Source organism: Ascidiella aspersa, chromosome 4 (assembly GCF_963924565.1).
Source record: "Ascidiella aspersa chromosome 4, kaAscAspe10.2, whole genome shotgun sequence".
NCBI classification, from domain to species: domain Eukaryota; kingdom Metazoa; phylum Chordata; class Ascidiacea; order Phlebobranchia; family Ascidiidae; genus Ascidiella; species Ascidiella aspersa.
This window is the reverse complement of record NC_139450.1, coordinates 3,773,313-3,798,035: the sequence shown is the minus strand read 5'-3', so window position 1 is coordinate 3,798,035 and position 24,723 is coordinate 3,773,313. Positions and strand designations below refer to the sequence as shown.

The 24,723-nt window shown below is 34.3% G+C and overlaps 1 protein-coding gene across 1 annotated transcript in view; it reads right to left on the bottom strand.

Annotated features, from left to right (window-relative positions):
* LOC146146721 (dystonin-like) overlaps positions 1–24,723 on the bottom strand; it is a 68,931-nt gene that overhangs the window by 35,215 nt on the left and 8,993 nt on the right. Inside the window, exons 13-43 of the mRNA XM_083387017.1 lie at positions 23,634–23,855; positions 22,518–22,730; positions 21,527–21,688; positions 20,375–20,416; positions 19,346–19,516; positions 17,608–17,756; positions 16,744–16,903; positions 16,171–16,333; positions 14,923–15,107; positions 14,334–14,435; positions 13,537–13,755; positions 12,837–13,037; positions 12,201–12,323; positions 11,680–11,787; positions 10,870–11,082; positions 10,157–10,238; positions 9,618–9,745; positions 8,620–8,739; positions 7,767–7,878; positions 7,212–7,323; positions 6,673–6,790; positions 6,067–6,195; positions 5,146–5,349; positions 4,848–5,015; positions 4,249–4,416; positions 3,544–3,693; positions 2,887–3,015; positions 1,969–2,094; positions 1,239–1,400; positions 537–670; positions 131–203 (exon numbers count right to left, since the gene is read on the bottom strand). Coding sequence (XP_083243143.1) covers positions 131–203; positions 537–670; positions 1,239–1,400; positions 1,969–2,094; positions 2,887–3,015; positions 3,544–3,693; positions 4,249–4,416; positions 4,848–5,015; positions 5,146–5,349; positions 6,067–6,195; positions 6,673–6,790; positions 7,212–7,323; positions 7,767–7,878; positions 8,620–8,739; positions 9,618–9,745; positions 10,157–10,238; positions 10,870–11,082; positions 11,680–11,787; positions 12,201–12,323; positions 12,837–13,037; positions 13,537–13,755; positions 14,334–14,435; positions 14,923–15,107; positions 16,171–16,333; positions 16,744–16,903; positions 17,608–17,756; positions 19,346–19,516; positions 20,375–20,416; positions 21,527–21,688; positions 22,518–22,730; positions 23,634–23,855 — 4,548 coding nt within the window. The remainder of the gene's footprint in view (positions 1–130; positions 204–536; positions 671–1,238; positions 1,401–1,968; positions 2,095–2,886; positions 3,016–3,543; positions 3,694–4,248; positions 4,417–4,847; positions 5,016–5,145; positions 5,350–6,066; positions 6,196–6,672; positions 6,791–7,211; positions 7,324–7,766; positions 7,879–8,619; positions 8,740–9,617; positions 9,746–10,156; positions 10,239–10,869; positions 11,083–11,679; positions 11,788–12,200; positions 12,324–12,836; positions 13,038–13,536; positions 13,756–14,333; positions 14,436–14,922; positions 15,108–16,170; positions 16,334–16,743; positions 16,904–17,607; positions 17,757–19,345; positions 19,517–20,374; positions 20,417–21,526; positions 21,689–22,517; positions 22,731–23,633; positions 23,856–24,723) is intronic.

Genomic DNA, 24,723 nt, shown 5'->3' with positions numbered 1-24,723 from the left:
ACTGCAAAACAAATGGTACCAAGGTGGTTATTTGCCAGCAAACAATGCTCATATCGCTTTAAACTTCGGAATACTCTTATGATAATATTCGCACATACTGTAATGTTATAGTTATTAATTTCCTACCAACCTGCTTTGATTTCTTGTGGACGTCCGTAATGTTTGCGGATCGAGCGGATGTTGCGGACACTAGTTTGTCCCATCTGACGAAGAAATCGTTAAGGTTAAACATATGATGTATATAGCTAGAGCTAAATATAGGGCAGCTGCTCACCAAAGCGCTGTGCAAATCATTATTGTATAAGCCGAATGCGGTTGTATTTTTGATAACGAAAAATTGTTGTTAGGGCCCTTTTGTAAAACCCAAGAAGTGTAATTTTTTTAATTAAAAAAATTTTTTTTTTTTAATTTAAGTCTGAAAAGTATTTTTTTTATTTAAAAAATGTTTTATTTTCATACAAACGGAATAAATGCTAGATAAACGATAATTTTATACCAGCTTTCTATACAAAGTTTGTACGATTCAATAAAATTACCTTGCGTGGACTGACAGAAGCAGGTTCTTAATGAGGATTCCGTCTTGTTTCTGCGAGAAATACTTGAGACGCGAACCGTTCTTGTCCAGCTCCAAAATCTCCGGTCGCATCGCCACCACGCCTTCCTCGAACGACTAAAGTAAAAAAGAGATAAATATTTAAAAAGTTTTGAAGTAAGACGAGCGAAAAATGTGCTTGTAAGACAAAGGTAGAATATATTTGAAAAATACCCAAGTTTAGCTTGAAAAATAACTAAGTTGAGTGGACAAAATAAACTCAATAAATCATATATTAATCACAAGAGAAAAAAATAAAACGTTACGAAATTAATTTCGACAATCCTAAATTATCTTATTTATTTTAACTTACAAATAAAACACGGTAATAAATAATCCATTTAAAAATTAGGAACAATTCGTACGGACATTAACGCAATGAATATCGGAGAACCATGGTGAATAGCCTTATCAATCTAAATGACTTTAAAAAAGCAAGATCTTCACGAAGTTCGGCGCTGTGTTATTTACACTACTTCTGAATTTTCAAATTGACGTAGCACGGTCAATACTAAACCTAACATGCTCGTTTTGTTTTGTGGCGTTTTTAGACACCAACCTGACAATTCCAGGGGGTCTTCACTAAAGCTCCACAAAAAAGTTTTTTTGACCAACCCTACTACACACAAAGTATTTTTTCAATCACCTTCTGTTCGTCCAGCGTCTCCTTAATAGCGGGGTACAGAATGCTGTGTTTGGTTTCCTGAAATGCTGACAGCGTCTTTTCGGCCTGACCAAGCCAAGAAACGAACTTCTCAAGTCGCTCGTGAAACGCTTTTGCTTCGGCTAGCACCTCTTCGAGTTTGGCCTGCGAAAAAACAAAAGAATGTATAGAATTAGCTCTGTTAATTACGGTGAAATTATATCGGTTTAATCCACAAACACATTTTTTGGTGTAAACTACGTCTTGTATAGCAGTAAAATAATAACAAACGTTGCTCTTTCACGTCATCATTTTTACTACAATATGCTGTTTGATTGACATATATAGCAACTGGGAATGTCCGATAAAATCGGATCGCAGCCGATACCCGATGCTAAGTTGTAGTATTGGAACTCATCCGATACTAGGGTGATATCGGTGCCGATCCGATTTCACAATAATAAATAAATAAATTTTAGCCAAGATTTAAGACATTACACAGGGATTTCTAGTTTAAAGGGCTTGATCACAGATTATACACATAGTGTACAACGAATGCCAATACTATACAATGGTGTAATTATTATGCTTATAAGGGCAGCAGTTGTTGAGTGTTTTACCTTCCTGGTATCGGCTTGTGCCTTGAGTATCGGCTTGTGCCTTGAGTATCGGCTTGTGCCTTAAGTATTGTCTTGTGCTTTTGAATAAGGTATAACAGTTGTTGAGTGTTTACCTTCCTTGTATCGGCTTGCGCCTTTAGTTTTTCCATTTTTTCTCTCAAATCCTTCCCATCCATGTTGGGACCTTCCAGAATCTTCTCCATCGCATTCCTCTTATTCTCAAGCTCATCCATAAAAGCCTAAAATTAAGTAAAACGAGCACCTCAACAGGGCTTGACGACATAGGCGAAGCCAGGGGGGGGGCTGAGGGGCCATTGCCCCCCAAAAAATTTATAAATATAATTTGTTTGGTAGCATTTATGAGCAGTACCACAAAAGTCGATCACAGGCATGCCACACCTTCAATGGTCATGCATTGTTACGTCACAAACGATGTAGTTAATATAACGTTTGCTATACAATAATGTAGTTTTACTACTTCATTCAGTTTTGCTCTTTAAGTGGTTTTTGAGTATTGCGTTAACACTTATTCAGTTGCTGCTCTAAACGGTTTCCTAGCATTGTTATTTGTGTTCGTTACGACAATTAATACAATGACAAAAGCTAAACAAAATATTCCAACTTTTTGGCCCTCCCCCAAATTTTCGGCTGGCTACGCCACTGTCTGACGATGAACTTAGTACTTAGTAGTTCATTACTTTCCTATGTTGTTTTAAATATCGTTTGTAATAAAATAAATTTCGCACTTTTAACAGTTTAGCAAATAAATTTGTTTGGAATATGATTTTTAAAAACAAAAAATAAGGTAATCATCAAACTGGCCAATGAACCCATATAATAGGTGAAGCTTAAAATGCCTGAATCACCTTTACATCAGTAGAAGTTCTCAAGTGACGAAACTAAAATAAACAGTAAACACCCATGACAATACCAATTAGATCCGTCGTAAAAGCACTTTTTTCCAAAGCAACTTTTCTGTCACGCGCGATTTTAAATCTGTTGTAAATATAAGTTTATGAAAGGATGCTTACCACATGGTTGTCGAGCTGCTGTTGAGCTGTTTCTGGTAAACCGCCAAAGAAAGTGGAATTATTGAGGAAGTTTTGTTGGTCGTCGATCCAACCTTCGATGTCAAACAACTCAGCTTCTTTGCTTTGCGCCTAAATACAACAGGAAGTGTTAAAAATCGGTTGAAACAAAGCCCATACAGAAAAAGGTATCATTTTAAACATTTATATCTCTTTATTGTTATTCACAACGTACAAAATGATATCTACTTCTGTATGGGCTTGAATATTCTTACTACGTCTTACTGCAACCTTCAACCATTATGCCAGAGTTCAGTTTGCATAGTAAGTTATTATATTTTTGTTTAATGAGGTATAAATTGGAATTATTGGAAATATATAACATTTTGAAAAGTCGAAGGTGTTTTTTTCGCTAAAAATAAAATAAAATCGTTATTAACGCTAAGCAAATGCTTTTATAAACAGCTTTTTTTTCAACAGGGAAAACCCTGGCGTGTGCTAAAGTTTAGTTTGTATTATTACATTTTTGTCTAATGGGTTTTAAATTGGTATTGTTAAAAAAATATCAACTTTTGAAAAGTCGAAGATGTTTTTTTTTCACCGAAAACAAAAGAAAATCGTTATTAAAGTTGTGCAAATGCTTTTAAAACAGCGTTTTACCGATTCGAGGTACTGCTCGAGTGTTTTCTTCAGTTCTGCTGATGTCGCGTTGATTCCGTCCCACTGTCGCGTAAGGTCGTCGCTGTCGCGTGTCGCTGCCGCGATCGATTTATAAGTCGGCTCGTGGGCCGCTATGTCTTGGCTGGTCACCTTTAAAAAAAATAATATTTTGTAAAGATTTTAGCTAATATGACACTTTTGTTAACAAGTTTAATTGGAATTTTACGAGTTATAGCTAATTTTTCTCAAAACTAAATCCAAATAATTTTAGATGAAGTTAATATCATGTTTGACTTCAAGAATAAATAAATTATAGGACGGTAAAAAAAAAAATAAAATAAAAAAACAGGCAAGTCATTGAAACAGTATCCTTAAAAAAATGAAACGTTTTAAAAAATAGCAAAGTAAGCAACTGTCAAAGTCATAAGTAGATTTAGAAAAGTAAATTTCAACTATAAATTGGTTTTATAAAGTCAAGGAATTTATGAAAAAAATATATTGGCATAAAGTTTATTCACTGAATTTTTGACGAAAGCCTTACTTTATCCAATTAAACACACCATACCTTCAGTTTGTGAGTTCTACTGTCGAAGTCATAATTAGAGTTTAAACAGTAAATTTCAACAATAAATTGGTTTTAAAAAGTCAAGAAAATTTAAAAAAATATACTGGCATAAAGTTTAGCGACTGAATTTGACGACAAACCTTCAGTTTTGTGAGTTCTAGTTCCAGCTTCTTGGAGTCGTTCACGCAGAACTCGCAGGATTCCTGTTGAGCTGCCAGCTTGTCGGCGGTCTCATCCATCCAATCCTTCAGCTCATCCGTCGCGTGTTGCATCTCTCCGGCGTCAATCAAAGAATTGTCGAGCGACACCTGAAAAAGAAATGTCGGAAATAGAATTTCGCGGTGATGAAATGCGGAGTCGAAATCGGACTCGAGTAAGACTATGTTAGACTACCCGAGTCCCGACGTGCGCATGCGCAGTACCAAAATTATAAACTGATAAGGTCGTAAACTGTCATCAAGGCGGAACATCAAATGGTGGGTATTTTTCAACCATCTATCGCGTGGGTGGTGAGTTATATGACACTCCTATGAGTGGATTGTTGAATATTCACCGTATTGTTGTTAGGTAAATGGGCACATACAGCCCACATAGTGATAACGTGTTAAATGGCGGTATATGCTTCTTTCTGTTTATTTTATAAATTTTATTAAACGTTTTGGATTTGGGGAGAAATTTATCCATTCTTTAAAAGTTTTTTTTTGCCGAATTATATATTTTTTAAATTTAAATGACAAACCTGTTTTTCCTGCAGTTTATCGTCCAGGAGCTTCGAGGCGTTCTGTAGTTGCTCCACTTCCTCGCCCTGACTCTCTACCGCCACCCCAGAACGCGCTATGACGTCATAGGCCTGCGCGCAGAGATTCTTGCCCTCGATTTGGTGGGGGGTGCTCTCTGCTCGGATCGCCTATGAGAGAACAAAGGGTTTAGGGACAAGATTAATTTTTTGAGTTAAAAAAATCTGTCGTTAGCCGTTCACATTTGAATGTCATAATTAATGATCAATATAAGGGATTTCTCCAGAAACAGTCACTGACCTTGAGCTGTTCAATTTCGTCCTTGATGGCATCGACGTCATTGAGATCGTCTGGTAACCGGTCGATCTTGGCGCACTGCTCTGCGAACTTCCGCTTGAGGGCAGCAGCGGTCTTGTGGAAGTGAATGGCGTATTCAAGCGCGTAGTTGAAGTCCATTTTCTTTTTTTCAAAGAGATCCTGGACCTTGGCTAGCTCCCGGGTCGCCTGGAGTAAAGTTTTCAATGTTTAAATGTTTTATTCGATTTTGGTTAATTAGCATCCGAAAATTAACCCGTTTTGCCACACACTTTTATGCCCAAAAAATATCAAGGGCTTTTTACATAAAATTTATAGATTTTAGTTCCCAAAATTTAAGACCCAAAAAAGATACGCCGAACTGCAACGTCCAGCCATTATGTTAAGATTTGTTTAAAACTTTCAAAAAATTCTACCTATTTCTGTATGGACTTTGATTAATTCCACGTCTAAATACAACCTCCAGCCATTATCTAAATATTTATTCGGCACGTTTAAAGTGCTACCTACTTTTGGATGGGCTTGAAATATTTATTCTACGTACATTACCAACTTCGCGTAGAGTTTAATTTTTTAGTTTGATTGGGTTGCTTATAATACAAGTCAGGCTTTGCTAGCTTGAACAAAAAGTAAAACAGATGAAACAAGAAACTTGAAAAATCCGTTAGGTCGCTTACTCCATGGAGAGAACTTTTTTATCAGGAAACATTCTTAAATTGAACTGATTAAATTGATTAACAAACTTAGAAACAATTTTTTTTCCATTAGTACCGTTGAAAACAAATGCTTAAAAACGCCCATAGTTTGCTGAAGTTATTTACTTTTTGCACAGAGCTTAAATGTAAGTTTTTTTAACAATTTGCTTAAATGTCAACTTTCTATTTTACTTTTTTGTATTTTATTTACCTCTTGCACGGAACTGTCAACCGACGAAGGCTCCACGCCGCTCGTGACCTTGCTCAGCTTGCATTCCTCTCCCAAGGTCGTCAGACACGTGACCTCCTCGCCAGCCTCAAGCAGATCGCCAGTCAATGTCTAATGGATGGGTGTGTTATAGAGGTAATATAAGATAGGTGTTGTTTTAATAATTCATTAAAGAAATTAAAAAGTGTGGTATAACCATTAGTGAACAAGGATAAAAACAACTGCTATAACCATTGGCTAAAACGGGAAGCAGAACATCGATAAAAAATAAAAACATTAATAAAATAGAGAAATAAATTTAATGTAAACATCATATTTAGCAAAAATTTATTGAGAAAAGCGATAAAAAAACAAATTATTTTGTACCTTGTGAAAAACATAAAGAAAAATTCTAAGAACAAAAACATAGCGCCGAAACTTGAAGAGGAAACAATTTGGAAGAAATAAATTAAAAGTAATACAAAATGTAATTCTAAAAAATACCAATCGTGTACCGGATACATAATTGCGCAAACAACTGTGAAAAACGATTAAAGTAAAAAAATAAAACAAACAACTAGTTTTATGGATAAGCAAAACATTTCAAACCTCGAATTCGGTTGTTTTCTGGCTTAGTATGTCAGGGTTGATGACTTGTGGTACAGAAAGCGACTCAATGGAATCGCTCAATGCTGATAACTTTTCTGTGGTTTCTTCGCCTTTGGCGCTGAAAGAAAAAAAAATATCGACAAGGATTAGATAATTATTTTAAACTTTCCTAGATTTATATTAAAAGTATACTAAAATGCTTTTGGTTTCATCAAGCCGAGTAATACGCTTTGGGTTAAAATATCCCATAATCTCTGGATTTTCTTACTTTTGTTTTTATTTTACACTTATAAAGACAATTGCAAACGACTGTATTTCTTAGGTTTTAAGGTAAATTCATAAAACGTTTTCAGCCCTGCGTTTAAAGAGCTTTTAAGAATTTTTTATTAGTAAAAGGCAAATGTTTAGTGCAGTAATATTCATATCTACTTTTTTTGAACTAAACACAAAAAATTTTTGAAAGACTAAACACAAAAGTTTATTTTGTTATATTTCTGTTTTTTGTACTCAGGGCGGCACAGGAATTTAATCTGACTCACCTGAAGTTACGAATTGCATCGAGAAGAGCCTTTAGTTTTTCCAACTCATCTGTAGAGAAATCCTGAAGACTCGATTTTAGTTCTTCGAGCGACACAAACTTGTCAGCAACACCTGAAAAAAATGCATTCATTAAAATGTACTGAACTGTTAAAAACGAACTGTGAAAAAAGTACTGTGAAAAACGAGCTATGAAAAACGAACTGTTAAAAATGAACTGGTAAAATTGAACTAAAATTCCCAGGTAAATTTGCAGGTTAGGGTGGCTAAGGGCAAAAGAGGCTAACTCTTACTTTTGCCTGTGTACACTTTAGAGTTTAACAACATTCATTTCTAACTTGTGAGCGAATAATTGTTTTTTTTATTTATTTTATAATTTATGACTGGTTTTGGACTGTTTTAATTTTGGTTTTGGTTTTTAAGGAACAGAACCAACACAAAAAAAAAAAAAAAAAAATCCCTATAATATCATGGAAGTTTTTTTTTAGGTATCTAATATAATAAACTCTGTTAGACGCATGATGTAATACATTTCCACCATGACCGACCCTTATTACCTTGCTGCAAATGCTCATATCCGAGGTCTGATAAATCCTGTACGATTTGATCGACTTCATCTTGATGCGAGGGAAGCCTTTCAGTGAACTCACCACCGGGACTTAGCAGTTTCTGTAAAGAAGAAAAAAGTAGAGAGACGTTAAAACGTTAACAGTTGACGTTAAAACGTTAACAGTCACAAGTAAATAAGTGGCTAGTGGTTAAAACTGAAATTCGGATTAACAGATTCCGAGACGTTTTTTTTGTTGTTGTTTGGTATAACTTAATATTTTATTTGCGATAACTAAAAAAACTGGAATGTTAACTACGGATTTCTATTATTGTGAGTTGTAATACCAAATAAATGATCGTAAGACTCAAATACTACATATATTGTAAGACTCAAATACTTTATACACTAGAGGTAATAAGTGAATGGACGGATTTCTGTATTGTTTTCTAAATAAAATTAAATTACAAATAAATTATTGTAAGACTCAAATACTTTATACACGAAAAGCAGTTAAGCGAATGGACGGTTTTCTCTATGCTTGTTATAATAAAATTATTGTAAGAAATGAATATACAATAAATCTTCCAAAACATGGGAAACGCATCTATTTAACTGTTTCATTGTAAGATTGAACTTGACTCTAGTTGGACCTAAACGTTAGATATACTAGTCATATTCTTATCAAATTAGCCTTCAAGTTATTAAGGTTGGAGACTTTTTTTGTAATATAGAGGAAAGTAGAAATACAGATTCAGTGTAAAAAAGCAATACGTTCGTTTAAAACAGGTTAACACGGGCAATAATTTGTAAAATGTGCGAAATGTTTATTATTTTCTTATTCTCCCGGGTATTCCCCTTACCTCGAAGACGCAAGCTCTCTGGAGGAGCGGTTCTTCATCCAAGGACACAGGAGGAAGGTGGGTGAGGTCCTCCATCAGATCGCTGGCGTACTTGGACTCCTCATCCAAGTGTTGCATCAGCTGGAATAAAGAGGTGTCAGTTGGAAGCAGAGTTGTATTTTGTAATTGTAATAAGTTTAACAGTTTTAAATGCAATTGCAATGCAATTTAGGCATTTTTATTCTGTGTAATTCTAAAATTGCAATTTGCTGAAATTTTGGTTCAATACACTGATATTGAGAAAATTAAAGTTTAAATGCCCGAAATTGTAATTGACGTAATTAATTACAGTTCTTAATGTGGGTGGGAGTGAGAAAATTAAATTATTGAGAAACTTTTATTATTTTTTTCTTCGGCTGTTTTGGGTTGATGCTTTTTTAGATTCGCACTTTAAGTATATTAAATCGAAAATGCTTTGTTGTATCTTCTACGTGTAATGATGTAAAGCAATTTACTAAGGTATTTTGGGCAAATGTCAATTTACTGATAGATCAACGTATATTTCAAGTGAACAAAACCGTCCTTTTTGTTGTATGAATCAATATGTTGCTGCTGAAATTATGTACAATATGTTAAGACAACTATGCTTGGCTTTAAAAGATTTAAATTAATTTTTGACATTTTTTGTTTACTAAAACAAAATAGCAAATATTCGTTGTCCACATATAAACTAAATGGATATTTATGGAAGAGAAAACAAATATAATTTTTAACATGAAATACAAGTTTCTGTTTATTCAATTTCAGAAACATAAATTAGATATTTAGATATACTAAATAAAAGACAGTCAAATTTGTCATTTCGGTTCATTTATGTTAAACCAGAAACAAATCAGTCCATCAGTTTTTTTACCATTAAAAATGACGATTTATTAAATATCAAAACGATTGGAATTATGCGCAACTTTTAGCTGAACAATTTAAAAACTAAAACAGTAGCAGTTTGGAAGGGGAATCACCTCCAATAGTTCTTTTCCGTGCTCATCAACATCTTTAATCAAGTCTTCGAGCTTTTTGCCAAACTCGAAATACTCGTCCTGGTTTTTCACACTCGTGGCCTGCAACTCTTCGGCGGCGCTTGATGGATCTATGAGGCAAAATATGATTAAATTGCTGAAAGATGCCGGCACTTTCTAAAGCCTAATGAATTTATTAAAATTTTCAGTGAATTGCGCATTTCTTATTGCTACATTTTCTCACATAACCTAACCACTTACCTTCTAATGTATGACGTATACAATATATTTTTATCAAAAGTATTTATTTATCGAAGGCTAGGAGTAACTGATAAGCAAAAGCTGTTTCTTAAGACTATTAACGTTTTGTGGCAGAAAGAGAGAGACATACAAAAGCAACACTTTTTTTAAGGTGAAACAACATATTTAAATGCAATATATCTGTCTGATTTGTTTTGTAGCACAACTAATACGATTTTTATATTTTTTTTACCCGATATGTTCGGCGACTACTTTATTGCTAGCAACTTTGTTAAACTTACCAAGGAGCTTTCCAATTTGAGATGAAAGTTTGACGATGTTTTCCGCAAGAGGTCGCTCTTCTGCATGTTTGTGAAGAAGAGCCTGTCAACAAAAAAATAAATATATTCTTTGTTTTCATAAATCAAAATCAAAACAATAATTTAAAAAAATGTACACATTTTTGGGACTCCTACAAACACCCTTTTATATTAGGTACAGGTTCACTATGCACGGATCTGTAATGTAGCTTGATAATAATCAATCTCAAAGGCAAAAGGTCGAGTAGATCGACATCATCTTGATTAAGACGTTTCGATACGAGCTTATATCATAATCAGTCAAGGTGACTTTTTTTACCTTTTTAGCTTTGCAATTCTTAACCTCTTATATCGCTTTTGTAAAAGTTTGCTAAAGTTGAGTAGAAACAATAAACAACTAAAAATGTATTTTTAATATATTTTTAGCTTTAAAGTCATGCAGAAAAAAACATTTCTAGAATTTGTATATAAAAATAAAGCTTTGGTTCCAAAGAAAACATAATTTTATCATAAAGAAAGCTTTTTGTGATATGTAATTTAGTTTTGGTACCCAATTACCCAGTCCCGGATTTGTCGTGAAAAACAGGAAAATATATGCCAGGCTTCAAGCCAAAAATGCTGGGAGGATCTTGCATTAAAAAGGCGTAAAGTAAAATTCCAAACCGCTTTATTCATTGCTACAAAATTCCACGCACCTGTAATTTCTGCTTGTATGTTTCCAGTTTCGAGCATTTCTCGCCCTTTATAGCTTCCAGTTCGTTGTTGGCTTCTTCCATCCAAGATAGCAGGGATTTGTTTGTTTCGTGCCATTTACTAGCGAGAGAAAGGGCGAGTGCAGAACTGGCAAGGCAATGTTCTTGTTTCTTAAGTGCATCTTGCATCTTGCTGCGGTATGCATCCATTGAGGCCTGAATAAAACAGGGTTCTAAATTATCATCGCTGCAAACCTTTTAAAATATAGTTTTCTGGGATACTATTTACATTCTGTAATTGTTGTTTCTAGACTAGAGCTTCAAGAGATCATCAGTGCAACTTTCTACCATGTTGAATGAAAATTTAATGGCATAATTTGAGTTACAAAGTTAGTTTCATCTCGTTTTAAAACTAAGCTACATAAAATCGAAAAAAACAAAAACAATTCACATCAAACGACTTTAGGAGTTTTCTTCTCAAAAGCAACAGATTAATGTTCAACTGAGGAAAGTGAGTGTTTTTCAGTGCTACGCCATATACTCGCAACACCAAGTGTTGTCTGTATGGTGGAACAAGCATTCGGAGAACACATTCGTAAACGTCAAACAAAAATGTATGTATTATATAATACTGCTGAATGAGCAACACCCGGTTATAAAAACGTATGTGTATACTGTGGTTAAAAAAATCTAAATCATATAACAATTGTAAGTTGTCTTAAGACTATGGTACTTTCCGACCCTAGTAACCATTACGTTTGGTGTTGCGTCATATATTAACAAGGTCTTCTACTAGTAATATGCTGAGTTTACCTTGAGTGGTTTAGCAGTGTCCCGGTCAACTCTACACACAAGTTTATGGAAGGTCTGTTCCAGCTTGACAGAATGGGCTCCAACCTCACTGCGTAGGTCGTCCATCTCCTGTAGAAATAAAAGTGTCACGAATATGTTGTCTTTATCATTACCATGTATGCAAACTAGTTCAATGGTTTATAAATTAATTTTTCTTACAACTAAATATACCTACGTAGGGTATAATTTTTCAACGACGTAAAAAATCACATAGCTAATTTTTTTTAGCAATTTTTCAAAAAATACCCCTTAATGACCTATTTTTTACAAATATTTGGCATTTCATTTTACCCAACTTTAACAAACAAAAGCAAGAACCGAAATACAGACTACTTAATAGGCTGTGGAACCAATACTATCAGGTATTCCACCTTTCCAAAGACAAACCGCCGGGAAAACTGGACAAAAAGTCATGCGTCTCACAATGAATAACTATACACAATACACAGTCAAAGCAGTCGTATAGGCTGGTATGTTTTTACCTTTTGTTGTTGCTTTTTATCTTTCAACGTTTCTTCGTCCAGCGCGGAGATATCCTCATAACGATCGATGGCGTCCACAAACTTGTCCACTAGTTCCTCTCCTGTGTTTAGTTCGTCGTTGAACTGAAATATCAAAATTATCAGTTAATCAGAGAGTATAAGTGATTGCTAAAGTATAACGCCTTCAAAGTGGGCAAATTAAATGTGTAACAGGGTTGCCCCAAACTATTATAGAACAGATTTTTGACATTTTAATTAGTTTTTACAAAGAAAATGTATTAGTTTTTAAAGAGCTAACATTGGATCACTTGACGTATTTTTGATTATAATTCGAAACAAAATAGTATGAATAGCATGGTGGTCAACACAGTAAAACAAATAATTTGAAAATTTGTATTTAAACTGCAAATAAAACAAACGCGAAGACTATATTTAAAGACTTTTGGATAAACAGGGTTTTTTACAAAGACTTTTCAATATACAAAAAATACATTTAAAGAAATAAAGACTTTTACATCAAACACATCAAATACTATAGAAATAACAAAGAAATGCTGCCTTTATTTCAAGACCCAAAAATCCTTAAATGCTAATTAAAGCCTAATAACCGTGTTAATAACCAAAAAATGCAGTCACCTGTTCCATCTGTTCCTGTATCTCCGCGTAGTTCTTATTGAGCGCATCGAACTTGTCCTTAACGACTGCGAACTGCGTCTTGTGTAGTTTCCACAGCTTGCTTAGCAGCTGGGGACCCCACCACATCGATATCGCTTGTAAGTTACCAGCCGTTTGCTTGACAGTATCAAGCAAGCCTTCGTGCTCGTGTAATTCGAAACTCTGCGGAAATTTAGAGATTGTGTTATATTGTTTGCATTTTTTTATTGGTAAGGTTTGTTTATCAATTTTGTAATTCAAGAAAAGTAATGATTACATGTATAAAGCACACAGCAAGTTACGTACGTTTGGCGTCGAAATATAAAAATTGTTTATGTAGCAAACAGTGTTAGACTTTCATTTAACATTAACTGTTGCACAAATATATGGTGATGTTATAACTTGTTTCATTTTAAAAATGTTTAGTATAAACCAGAGTTTTAAACTCTACAGTAATCTAGCGAGGGCAAGGTCGCATTATTTGCTCCTTTCATTTTGTCGCTCGATCGTTCGTCTTTCAAAATGATAAAAAACAGAAAAACGTTTTTTTTTAATTTACGAAAGCAAAAAACTGAAACCTCCTAACAACGATTTTTTCCTTGGTATAAGAACTTCAAAACAATCTAAATGCTTATTACAGAGTCGCAGAACAATAAAAAAACTTTTTTATCGTTTTTTCCACCTTAGCCTGTTCGTTCCATTTCTCCAAGTCCATTTCTTCCTTTAGCTCAAGGTCGTAAAAAAGCTTGTTGGAATCCTTGAACCAGCTCTTCAGCTTTCGGTCTGCATCGTCCAGGCGGTCCGAGTCGTCCATCGAACTCGCAAGCTTACTCGCTATACTCGTGGAGCGAGTTATCAGCAGGTTAAACTCGACACTAAGGTTGTCCAGTTTTTCGTGCGCCTGAAATTAATAGAAAGAATGTCAAATTGGGCAAAATGTGTGAAGCATTCAAATTTTTGAAAATTTTACATTTAAAAAAAAGTCCAAAAAAAAAATCCATTGCGAGAAGTTCCTATAATAAACTGGTTGATTTGTTACTCAAAAATGATTTAAAGGGTAAATATTATATGATAGATAAAAAATAAATATTTCGTTCAGATGGGTGCTTCGCTTTCAAACCATCTATCTAACGCGGATCCTTAAAAAAATTAGTTCGCGTGGGCCACATTCCACATGGAACTTTAGAGTTGATGTAAAAATTAGACTTAAAAAACCGGCTGTATTTGATTCAAGTGTGAAACTTAAATCGCTATCAAATCAAATAATTTCATCACGAAAATATAATAATTAGCCACGAAATTATCCAATCAAATAATTCGCCCCGAAAATCACAAGTTCTGCAGTATGAAAGATCACATCATACGGTTCACTGTGTCGGATAGAATACGCTTGCGAAAGGCAAACGACACAGCATTTATTTGAAAACTGTGTCAATCTTGCATAAAGCATGTGCCTATTGTAGAGAATCACTTTTCCACCTGTAGATTGTCGTCACCGGCGCACTGGCTAAGCAATCCCCTCCCTTGTTTCACAGATGTTTCCAACATCGGCTGTTTCCGCTTCACTTCGTCAAGGATCGCCTACAGTTTGAATATTCACGTAAAAATGTCAGAATGAAACATAGGAAATAATAAGGATCACTCGAATTAAAAACACAAGCTCGGCGGTTACAAATAGCTATTCTAATGCCGAGTTACTAGATAGTAAATACTTTTGAAGTGGAAGTGATAGATTAGTCCAAGTAACCAGCGACGCGATATAGTATTAGTTTTAACTTTTAAAGTTGACTTTAACGGGGAAAGTACAGTTTGTCAAAAAAATGCACGACAGCAGAATCTTGTTTTGCCAAAGTTAAAACTATATAAATAAATATATTTCTCTTTTCCTATCAATTGACTGACTTTGATAATTCTAAGAAAACGTTTAAAGAATAATTGCCTTTTTAAACAGTTCCGACAAAATGAACATGGAGTTACTAGGAAATTACAATTAATGCAAAAAATTTGCGTCGCAAGCTGAGTTGAGTGAAAATCGTTGAGCACACACATAAAATAACATTAACACTACCTCGCAAGCCTCCGATGCTTTTTTAATGTGAGCAGGTTTAGCATCCAGGACTCGGACATTTCCTTCTTGATCTTCCCACTTTGAGAGTCGGAGCTTGCACTCCACCACGAAGGCGAAGAGACTGAGAAGACGCTCGTTGAAGATGTGGGCTAGCTCCTGGTTGGCAAGCAGCACGCCGTGGCGTCCTTAGCAACAGAGGAAGAGGGTTTGTTAAAGAAGAAACAACTCGACGGACAGTTGAACGTTCACTAGGACTAAAAACGTCTGGCTAAAAACAGTGCTTTTTCCAGTTGGATACAAAATAAACAAAAAAAAACGTGAATAAGACGGATCTTTGGGAAAAAAAAACGAACACATCTCGATAATGAACAGCAAGTGCACTTAATTAACTGTTTTGAAAGGACTTGACGTAAGTGTACTTAATGATCTGTATTAAAAGGAGTTGACTAAGATGCACTTAGTTAACTGTTTTAGAAGGACTTTACTTTAAAAAAGTCTGGCTAGAAAAAGTACTTTTTTTCAGTTGGATACAAAATAAACAAAACAACGCGTATAATACGGATTTTGGGGGAAAAATCGATCAAAAGAGTAGAACGCATGTAAATATCGAGTTAAAACTAAGTGTTACTTGGGAACAAGGATTAAATTCATTTGTGGATGACATACTATTTTCTGTTATTATATACTGCTTATGGTTTGGCCTTGAATGTCTAGAAGCACACCGTAGAGAAAAAACGGCGGGCGAGCAACAAGGCTGTGATTAAAGTTAGTGCAGAAGATCTACTTCGATTTTTTCCTTTCAATATGATAGTCTTATTATTTATGTTAATTGTAGCATTTACAATATGTTACTTTTACTTTAACATGGGCTCCTAAACTTTTTAAACGCACAAAATATTGCATGGTTGGCATAGACCAGGGTCGTCAAAAAATTTTTAGAGCTGATGTCATAAAGTGACGTCATGAAATGTGTAGAGTTAAAAAATCGGCTGTTTTTTGTCCAAAAAAAAATGAAACTTAAACGAATTCTAAATCTTTTCAAAAGAAGGCGCAATAAGTCTTGTTTCTAATTAATAACCATGATTTTAGTTAAGCTTTCATGGACTCTAAAACTATAGTACGTACCCCCAAGGGTCCACGGACCAAGTTTAAGTACCAGTGACTTATAATCTTACTTTTACTATTCATATTATTTAAATCACATTATTCTTTAATTATTATTCATGTTACTTTTACGTTCAACCTCACCTTCGACCAAACGTTTCGCCTCTTCGTATCTGCTCCTCAGCACCACCAAGTGGTTGTTCAGTGACTCTGATTGTTCCTCATTGTCAGTGAAGAGCTTCCGGAGGGGAGTGGACTCGATCTCCCCCATCTCTCCCTCGTGCTGTGAGATCTCCTTGAGGAGGGCCTGAAGACATACAGATGTTTGGAGCACAAACGCCGGCTTATGCAAGTTTACCAATTACTTGAGTTAGGTGAACTTACTTTACTGTTTTGAAAATATTTAATCGAGTTTTTTTTTTACTTGTTAGGGCACTGAAACTATTTTAAATACTTGACTTAAGCGCACTTAAATTACCGTTTTAAATTGACTTTAGTGCACTTATGTTTCTGTTTTTTAAAGACTTGACTCAAGTGCACTTAATACAACATAATTAAAACACTTGACTTAAGTGGAACTAATTTACTGTTTTTGAAAATTACCAAAATTGTTTAATATACCATTTAAAAATATCTTGACCTAAATATAATTTTTTCTTTAATTTTCTGCCACATATTATAGTAGGCCACAACGAAAGAACCAAATCACATTCCAACCTGTTGGTGTTGTATTTCCTTGGTAATCCGGTCCTGCAGGGTACCGGTGAACACGAGGTCCATTGACCTCTTTTCGACCTTGCCGAGCCACACCTGGAACTTTGTGCTGAGACCATGGAACAATCGAGCCTCGGATGTGACAGCGCTCAGCTCGTCAGACCTGATAAAAACAAATTTAATTAATACCTAGAGCAGTGTTTCTTAATCAGGTAAATGGTTCACCCCAGGATGAATCAAATTTTTGCAGGGGTGAACCAACCAAAAGGGGTGAATAAGGGTAAACAGTTCAAAATGGATGATAGCTTGCGAGCAGGGCGGATATTCCGGTTGTGCTGTTATATATAGACGAGAAGTTTTATCATATCATGAGACAAGGGTGAATGAAATATGGAGATAGATGCTAGGGGTGAACAAAACTTAAAAAGTTTAAGAAGCACTGACCTAGCGAGTAACCCTAATCTATACTGTGATCGGTGAGATACCTAAAGAGATTAGAGTTTTTTGCTAGCAAGCACTGATACATAAACTTTGGGTATGAAATATAGAGTGTTGGTAATAATTTAATTTTATGGTATATATAGTAATCCTTATGGTACTATAAGTATACTCGCACGAATAATCTCCCACCTCGTTGAGACTATCTAAATTTTTAACTCCATGAAACTTATCCGATTTTCTCCCCAATTTAAAAATAAAAACTCATAATTAAAAAATGTAATGCTTTTTTGGCCACCAAGAATATTTTTCAAAAATTATCTATCACCTAAAGCATTTAAACTCCATGAAACTAATCCGATTTTTTCCCAATACAAAATTATAAATTCCAACCAAAAAATACAATATTTTTCAACAATAACCTCTTACCTCTTCGATACTTTATCCGACACATCCTCCCATCTTCTCTTGAGGTCCTGGATGTTGTTCTGGTCCTCTGGTGAGGAGTGATAATCGGAGAACTGACGCAGGAAAGTCTGGAGGACTTCGTGCTCCTTGTGCAGGATTTCCTCAAGAGCCTGAAGTATTTTTTAATCAAAAAAGAAAGATTTGAACGCATTAAGCATGTTTCAAGGATATCTTGCATATTTTTTCTTTAAACAATCATTTGAATTTTGTTTTAAATTATTTTTTCTTTGATTAGGTTTGGCCCGAAAAATAGAAAATTTTACGAATAAATATTTTTTCAATTATTTGGGCCACTCTCTTTCTACTGAAGATAATCAACAGATCCGTGTTTAGTGTTCCTAAATTTCAACAAGATTTGACAATTCGCTGTAATGGTTACTCTTAACAATTTGTTGCATTAAAGTTTTAATTTTGGAGCACAATGTTGGAGGTTGTAGTAAGACGTAGTAAGAATATCAAAGCCCATACAGAAGTAGGTAGCATTTTGAACCTTTCGAATAACTCTTTATTGATTTCCAACATAGTGAGAAGGCACTTATTCTAAGTATATATATGTTATACTGCTGAGGGAGATGGCAGAAAAAAGGAAACAAGGAGAAATACATTATTTGAACCGGGGTGTGCGGCGATTAGAATGTAGGTGGCCGATAGCAGGTAAGGTCATCCACGTGATCAGATTTTGACAACAAATAGTGGTATAGACTGCAGTGGTTCTCAACCTTTTCATCTTACGGACCGGTAAAATTTCAAAACAAATTTTGCGGACCGGTGGACCTTCAAAAATTAAATCAACCCAAAATGCAAATATAACAAAAGTATGCAACTTAAAAGCAAAGAATAGAAACTTCCATTCAATAAGCAATTTGCTACTGTCTCTTTGATATCATTCGTGTTATACGTGGAAACGTGGAAGTTTTTCACATACAACTGGTCCTAAACTTTACTTTTAAACAGTTGGGCACAACACTTGCATTGTGACGTACGATAAAGTCCAAAGTAGACCATTAAGTCTATGTTACGTCACAATGCTGCAAATAACGGAACTGGCGAAGTTCTAAATTTGATGGACAAGCCTTCAACATCTTGTATTTTGTAGTTGAGATTAAAGATTGTAATATATTTGGCGGCCCGGCAGGAAAGTTGATGCGAACCGGCGGTTGAGAACCACTGATCTAGATTCTATAGGTCTTATTGTGTGTTCCCTATTTATATTTTGTGTGTTCCCTATTTTTATTTTTATTAAACTACTAGTATTTTTATCAAACTACTAGTATTTTTAAACTACTAGTAGTTTTATTAAACTACTAGTATTTTTAAACTACTAGTATTTTTAAACTACTAGTATTTTTAAACTACTAGTATTTTTATTAAACTACTAGTATTTTTATCAATCTACTAGTATTTTTATCAAACTACTAGTATTTTTATTAAACTACTAGTATTTTTATTAAACTACTAGTATTTTTATCAAACTACTAGTATTTTTATCAAACTACTAGCATTTTTATCAAACTACTAGTATTTTTATTAAACTACTAGTATTATTATTAAACTACTAGTATTTTTAAACTACTAGTACCGGCACGCAGACCGGCGGTTGAGAACCACTGGTAAAGAGGCTTGGTCTGCATTCATATCGGGATTACAAGGTTTCGATTTTAACGGCAAAGAAGAGCAAAACCTCGGTTGCCATGGTTACCTTGTGTTCCTCCAGCTGAACAGCGACGACCGTGTACTCCCAGGAGAGCGGTTGTTGCCTAGCAACTAGCAGTTCGACGTTCCTCAACCAGATGAGGTAGGAATCGTAAACGTCCTTGTAATGGCCGCTGCTTATCAGAGCGTTCTGCAGCTCAGAGTCGAACGAAGCCACCTTGAAAGTAGCAAACGATGCAGTTTCAGTTACAAAAATGGTATTTTAAAGTTTTTGTCTTTCAATTTTCGTTTTTGTGGCACTTTTTTTTGAGACTTTTTTTTAATTTTTTTTTTTTTTTAATTTTTTTTTAATGATTTTTATTTTACCCTTTTTAAGTTTTGATTATTTTACTCTTTTTAGCTTTATTGCCACTTTTTCCCCTGATTCGAAATAGCAATGTACTTCCATAAATACCAGTGATAAATAACCTGTTAACAAATACTTTGCATGGGTGTTAGTTTGCGAACTTAATGGTGATTGTTATAAGAAATGAAATGTGAATGGAAACCGAATTTCGAGTAAAAAGAATGCGGTTTCAACAAAACTGGTTTGATGTTGCAAATTGCATCAAAACAATTATCCTTGAAAGTAAATAAAGCACATTAAGCACATTAATATGAATTGAAAGAGACCATACGTCCATACCCATATTGAAGAAAAAGTTAAAATCGTAGAAGAAAAAATACAATGGCGAGTTTAACAAGATAGAATGCATTGAAAGTTAGTTAAGGATGTATCGACAATTTAAAAAAAAAAATCAAACAAGATTTTATGTTTTCGGACACACATAACGCATTTTTATATAAAAAAAAAACTTACCTGATTATAGAACCATAATTTACCTATTCAACCATAAAAATAAAAAAGGCAGTACGATTATATGATCAGACGAGTTTATACAATAATAGAAACATTGCAATTTTTTCTTTTCGGGCATTTGTTAGTAAGAAGTGCGACTCCAGAAAAAGTTAACCAGCCACCAAAAGAAAAGACAGGCTACAGTTTTCTACAGAGAGCACCTGGCTTAATTTTTACCTCTTCTTTAACCAGAGCTTGCAAAGGGGCAGTGACTTCAACCTAAATACACGAGATATTTCTTGACGATTTTTAAAGAACGCATATAAGATGTTCTTCTTACCCATATGGTAAGCTAAAAGCTGTTTTGAAGTTGTATGGTTAAATAAAGCTAGTAACAATTTTTACCCTTTGCGTTTCTTTTTGGATTTCATTTTACGATATGCATAAAAAATTAAAAGCTGGCAGTTTTAGAACAGGTATAGACCCTCATATAAGAAAAATAATAACACTATTATTTTAACATCTATTTTTTAATCATCTTCATTAACTGAATATGATACAAGCTTGTGTCGAAACGTCTTGACGGTGTCGATTTAATCAACCTTTTTGGCTTTGCAATTCATTATGAAACTGTTTTAAATGTGTGTAAAAGGCTGATTTAAGTGCACTGGTTTTCAGCTTTTTTACATCCGTTGACCCATTAATTGTCATTGAAAGGTTCAATTAAACAAAATTAGTCATTCTACTTACTTACCATTTAACTTGGGCATATCATTCGCGCTTAACTAAAAAGCCTTCAAGTTTAAGCCGTTATACAGTAAACAACTTTTTACTAGCAAGACTAGCTTAAATGACTGACTTTACAAACGAAGCTCTGAAACACTTACAGTTAAAGCCCAAGTCAAAACGTACTTCAAAAATATCGATTTTTTGTTTTTGGAGTATCACCACGAAGTTCGATAGGTTTGCTGTAAGTTGGAAAGTTCACAAATCACTTACGGAGTACATTGAATAGTTATTTTTAAATATGCTTATTTTCATTTTTTTGGTTGTCAAGCAAAGTTTTTACGGTATACGTGTTACGTCATAAAGGGAAGTGTGCGAAAGGATTTGCGGTTCTTGAGCTCAGAATACTTGCAGCTAAAAAAACTAATATTAAAGTTTTTCAATCCTAACATTTCCTAAAAATAACGAAAAATTGAAAATTAATAACAAAATCGCCACCATCCATCTACAAACAACACAAACCTGTTGACTAAGCTGCGAACACAATAAGTGTGACGTCAACAACAGAAATGTGTGCGAAATGGTGACGTCACAATTTGTTATAGTGCGGGTTTATTGCGTCACTAAATCATCCGAAAGACTTTTAGAGCGAGTGGCACAAACCTGTTCGCTCAGCTGCGCCCACAAGTGTTCGATCTTTTTCACTTTCTCGAGTATGTGGTGAGTGGGGACCGAGTGGTGGGCTGAGTAGATGAGTGCGTACCCGCTCGTTGTCGACTCGTTTGTGCGACGTCTCGCCGGGTAGATGCACTCCTGGCGGAATTCCTGTTGTGACGTAATAATAGCCAAGTTTAAATGTCGCAAATAGAAATCTCTTGTGTGAGATTCAAAAAGGAATTGCATTGACGATTTAATGAACAGCACATGACACAAAAGCTGGAAAGTATATAAATACTGTATGAATAGAATGAGTTATATTCGAAAGCATTGCAAGGACCGGTGGATGCACTCCTGGCGGAATTCCTGTTGTGACGTAATAATTGCAAGGTTTAAATGTGGCTAATTAGAGTAATTGCTATTTAATGCCACTTTTATTGCAGGTTTTTAACAAAACGGATTCAGCTCGAAATATATTATAACCCAACTCTAAAGAAGAATCCATTCAAAGCTTTAGGGTTTTTTTATTAATAATTTCTTGTGTCGGGTAAATGTTAATGTGTGTGTTTTGTTGTTATGTGTTTTACCTCATCTGTTTCAATTTCCGATTGCAGTAATTACCTTTTAACCGTTTCTGTTTAGTGGATTAAAATCGCTGGAAAACTTATTTTTAATTTAACGACATTGACGAACATTTTTAGCATTTCAAATATCTAAAAGTGGATCAACCTTATTTTAGAAGAAAACAAAAAAAAACAGTAAAAATGCAACATTGTTAACGCTATATCACATAGTTAAAAATGTTTTCACAGCGGCACTTTTTCAACATATAAAAATACTTTTAACATGTTCAATGTTCAATACCAAAAATATAGGGTTTACGACTGTTCAATACCAAAAATATAGGGTTTACGACTGTTCAATACCAAAATCAATTCAAAGACTTTTAAAGATCCAAAGACTTTGTTGCAACCCTAAAGTTAAAATAAATCTTCACCTTCAATTCGTCCTGCAGTTCTTTTAGTCTCTCAGCATTTGCCGCCTTACAATCCTTCGCCTTCATTTCACCAATCATCCGCACGAGGTCGCTCTCGAGCTCATCGGAAGTGACGTCAAAGCTTCGTACCTGCTCAAGCGTGTCGCCCACTTCCGCCTCGCGCTTCCGGCATTTCTCCACGAGGCGCCTTGCGTTGCGTGCCACGGTTTTGATCTGCGCGATTGTGACGTAATATTAGGGTGGGATTGAATGATGCTTTCAATTGGGATCGTGTAAATGTTACTTAGGCATTTTTAAAATTGATTTCTGTACAGGCTCCAGTATCAAGAACCAAAATTGGAATACCATAAATCAAATGCGAAAAAAGACCAAAATACTTCGACTGAAGTCCAATTACGTCAGAATAAGAACTTAAAAGTCAGACAAAACTTTAATCAACTCAACCAAAAATCCTATCCCCCCGTCACATACCCCATCCTTAACCCAAAAGGCGTATTTCGCGTTCATGTCTTTTTAAGGTTTGAAAACCAGGAGATTTTTTTTGATAGCAGAGTTTTGATAGAAAAAGTGACTTCAATACTGTATTTAAATAATATTTTTTTAGATACAATAACCCATTCTCGACATAACTTTCATATTTTGTGTTTTTTTATTAAAGTTTGTTTAGATCTTTTCAAACGTATGTTAGAATATGTGTCTAAAAATATACATTTTTTAATGAAATGTATCACTAAAAAACTATTAACTTTACCCAAATTAAAATCTTTAAATTATACCTATTTCTATTTGAAAACAAAAAACGTATTGTTCTCAAAAAAAAGCATAATTATTCTTCACTTCAAAAACAAATTCAAATCAAGAAATTTACACCCTAACCCTAAAAAGCGTCCTCACACACCAAAAGTGGTGTCAAACACATAGATAGAGAAATCCGAAAAATAAAAAATAACAATTTCTTGTGTTGTTCAAAAAAAGGTTTAAATCTTATCAGACATTTATAAGCAAACGTGTCTCAATAAAAAATAACAATTTCTTGTGTTGTTCAAAAAAGGTGTAAATCTTATCAGACATTTGTAAGCAAACGTGTCTCAATAAAAATAACAAGTTCCAACTCACGTCTCTCTCGTGACTCGCTCCGTCCGGAGCAGTAGCGGCGTACTCCTGGTACCTTCTATCCAGGTCGGTAGCGTCCTGTTCCAGAGCGACGAACGAGTCGAGGAGTTGGGTACTTTCCCTCTGCTGATCCAGCAAGGTAGGCTCCGATCTCGAAACTGGGTCAAACTCGTCAAAACCGGTTTCGAGCAAGTTCAGCTTGTCGCAGATGTCCGAGATTTCCGCCTGAGTTTGTTGTTTTTAAGTTTAAAAAATGGTAAATTTAAATGTATATGGTCTTTGAAAAATCAATTTGAAAAAAGTCAATTAGTTCTTTTTTGTTCAAAGGTGAAAAATGTCGAAGAGTTTGTTTCGCCGATTTTGTTGAAAGAAAAAGGTAATTAAAATTGGGACTGCCAGTAAAAAAAAAAAAGATTTTTGCCTAAATTTAATTTTTATTTTAACTTATTTATTAGTTTTAAGAAAACAAAATAATGTAAATTGCAATTGTCCTTGATAATCACTTTTCAACAAAAAACATAATTTAAATTAGATTTTTGTTTAAAAAATTCCAATAGTTTTTTTTAGGTAGAAAATGTCAACTAGTGTGTTTCGCTAATTCATTTGATGGAGACAATGTCAGTAATATTTCATTTCACTTTTTTTATTTCAAAGATTCAAAAATGCTACTTAATTACGATTCCATGATTATCTTCTCAAGAGTTTCATTTAAAAAAAAAGTTGTTTTATTTCTTGCTATTTACTTCTATTAAAAAAATGTTACTTTCAATTTATTCAAAATTAAATATTGAGTTTCAAAGATTTATTTGAAGGCCTTAAATAAATAGGAAATTGAAATTATCTTTCAAAAATCTTATTTTGTGTTTAAAAGAAGAGGTAATGTCGAAAAACTGTTATCGGTTTAAAAATAATCTATCTAATCAACCTTGATATAGTGAGTTTTCCCTGGTGGAAAGGTGAAAAAATGGGAGAAACAAAAAACACCAAATCAAATATTATAATAGCATAGAATCAAGAAGTGTAAAAATCAAAATTTGTGGCAAATTGGTGATCAAAAATAACTTTGGCTAATTCATTTATTATCCAGAATGAT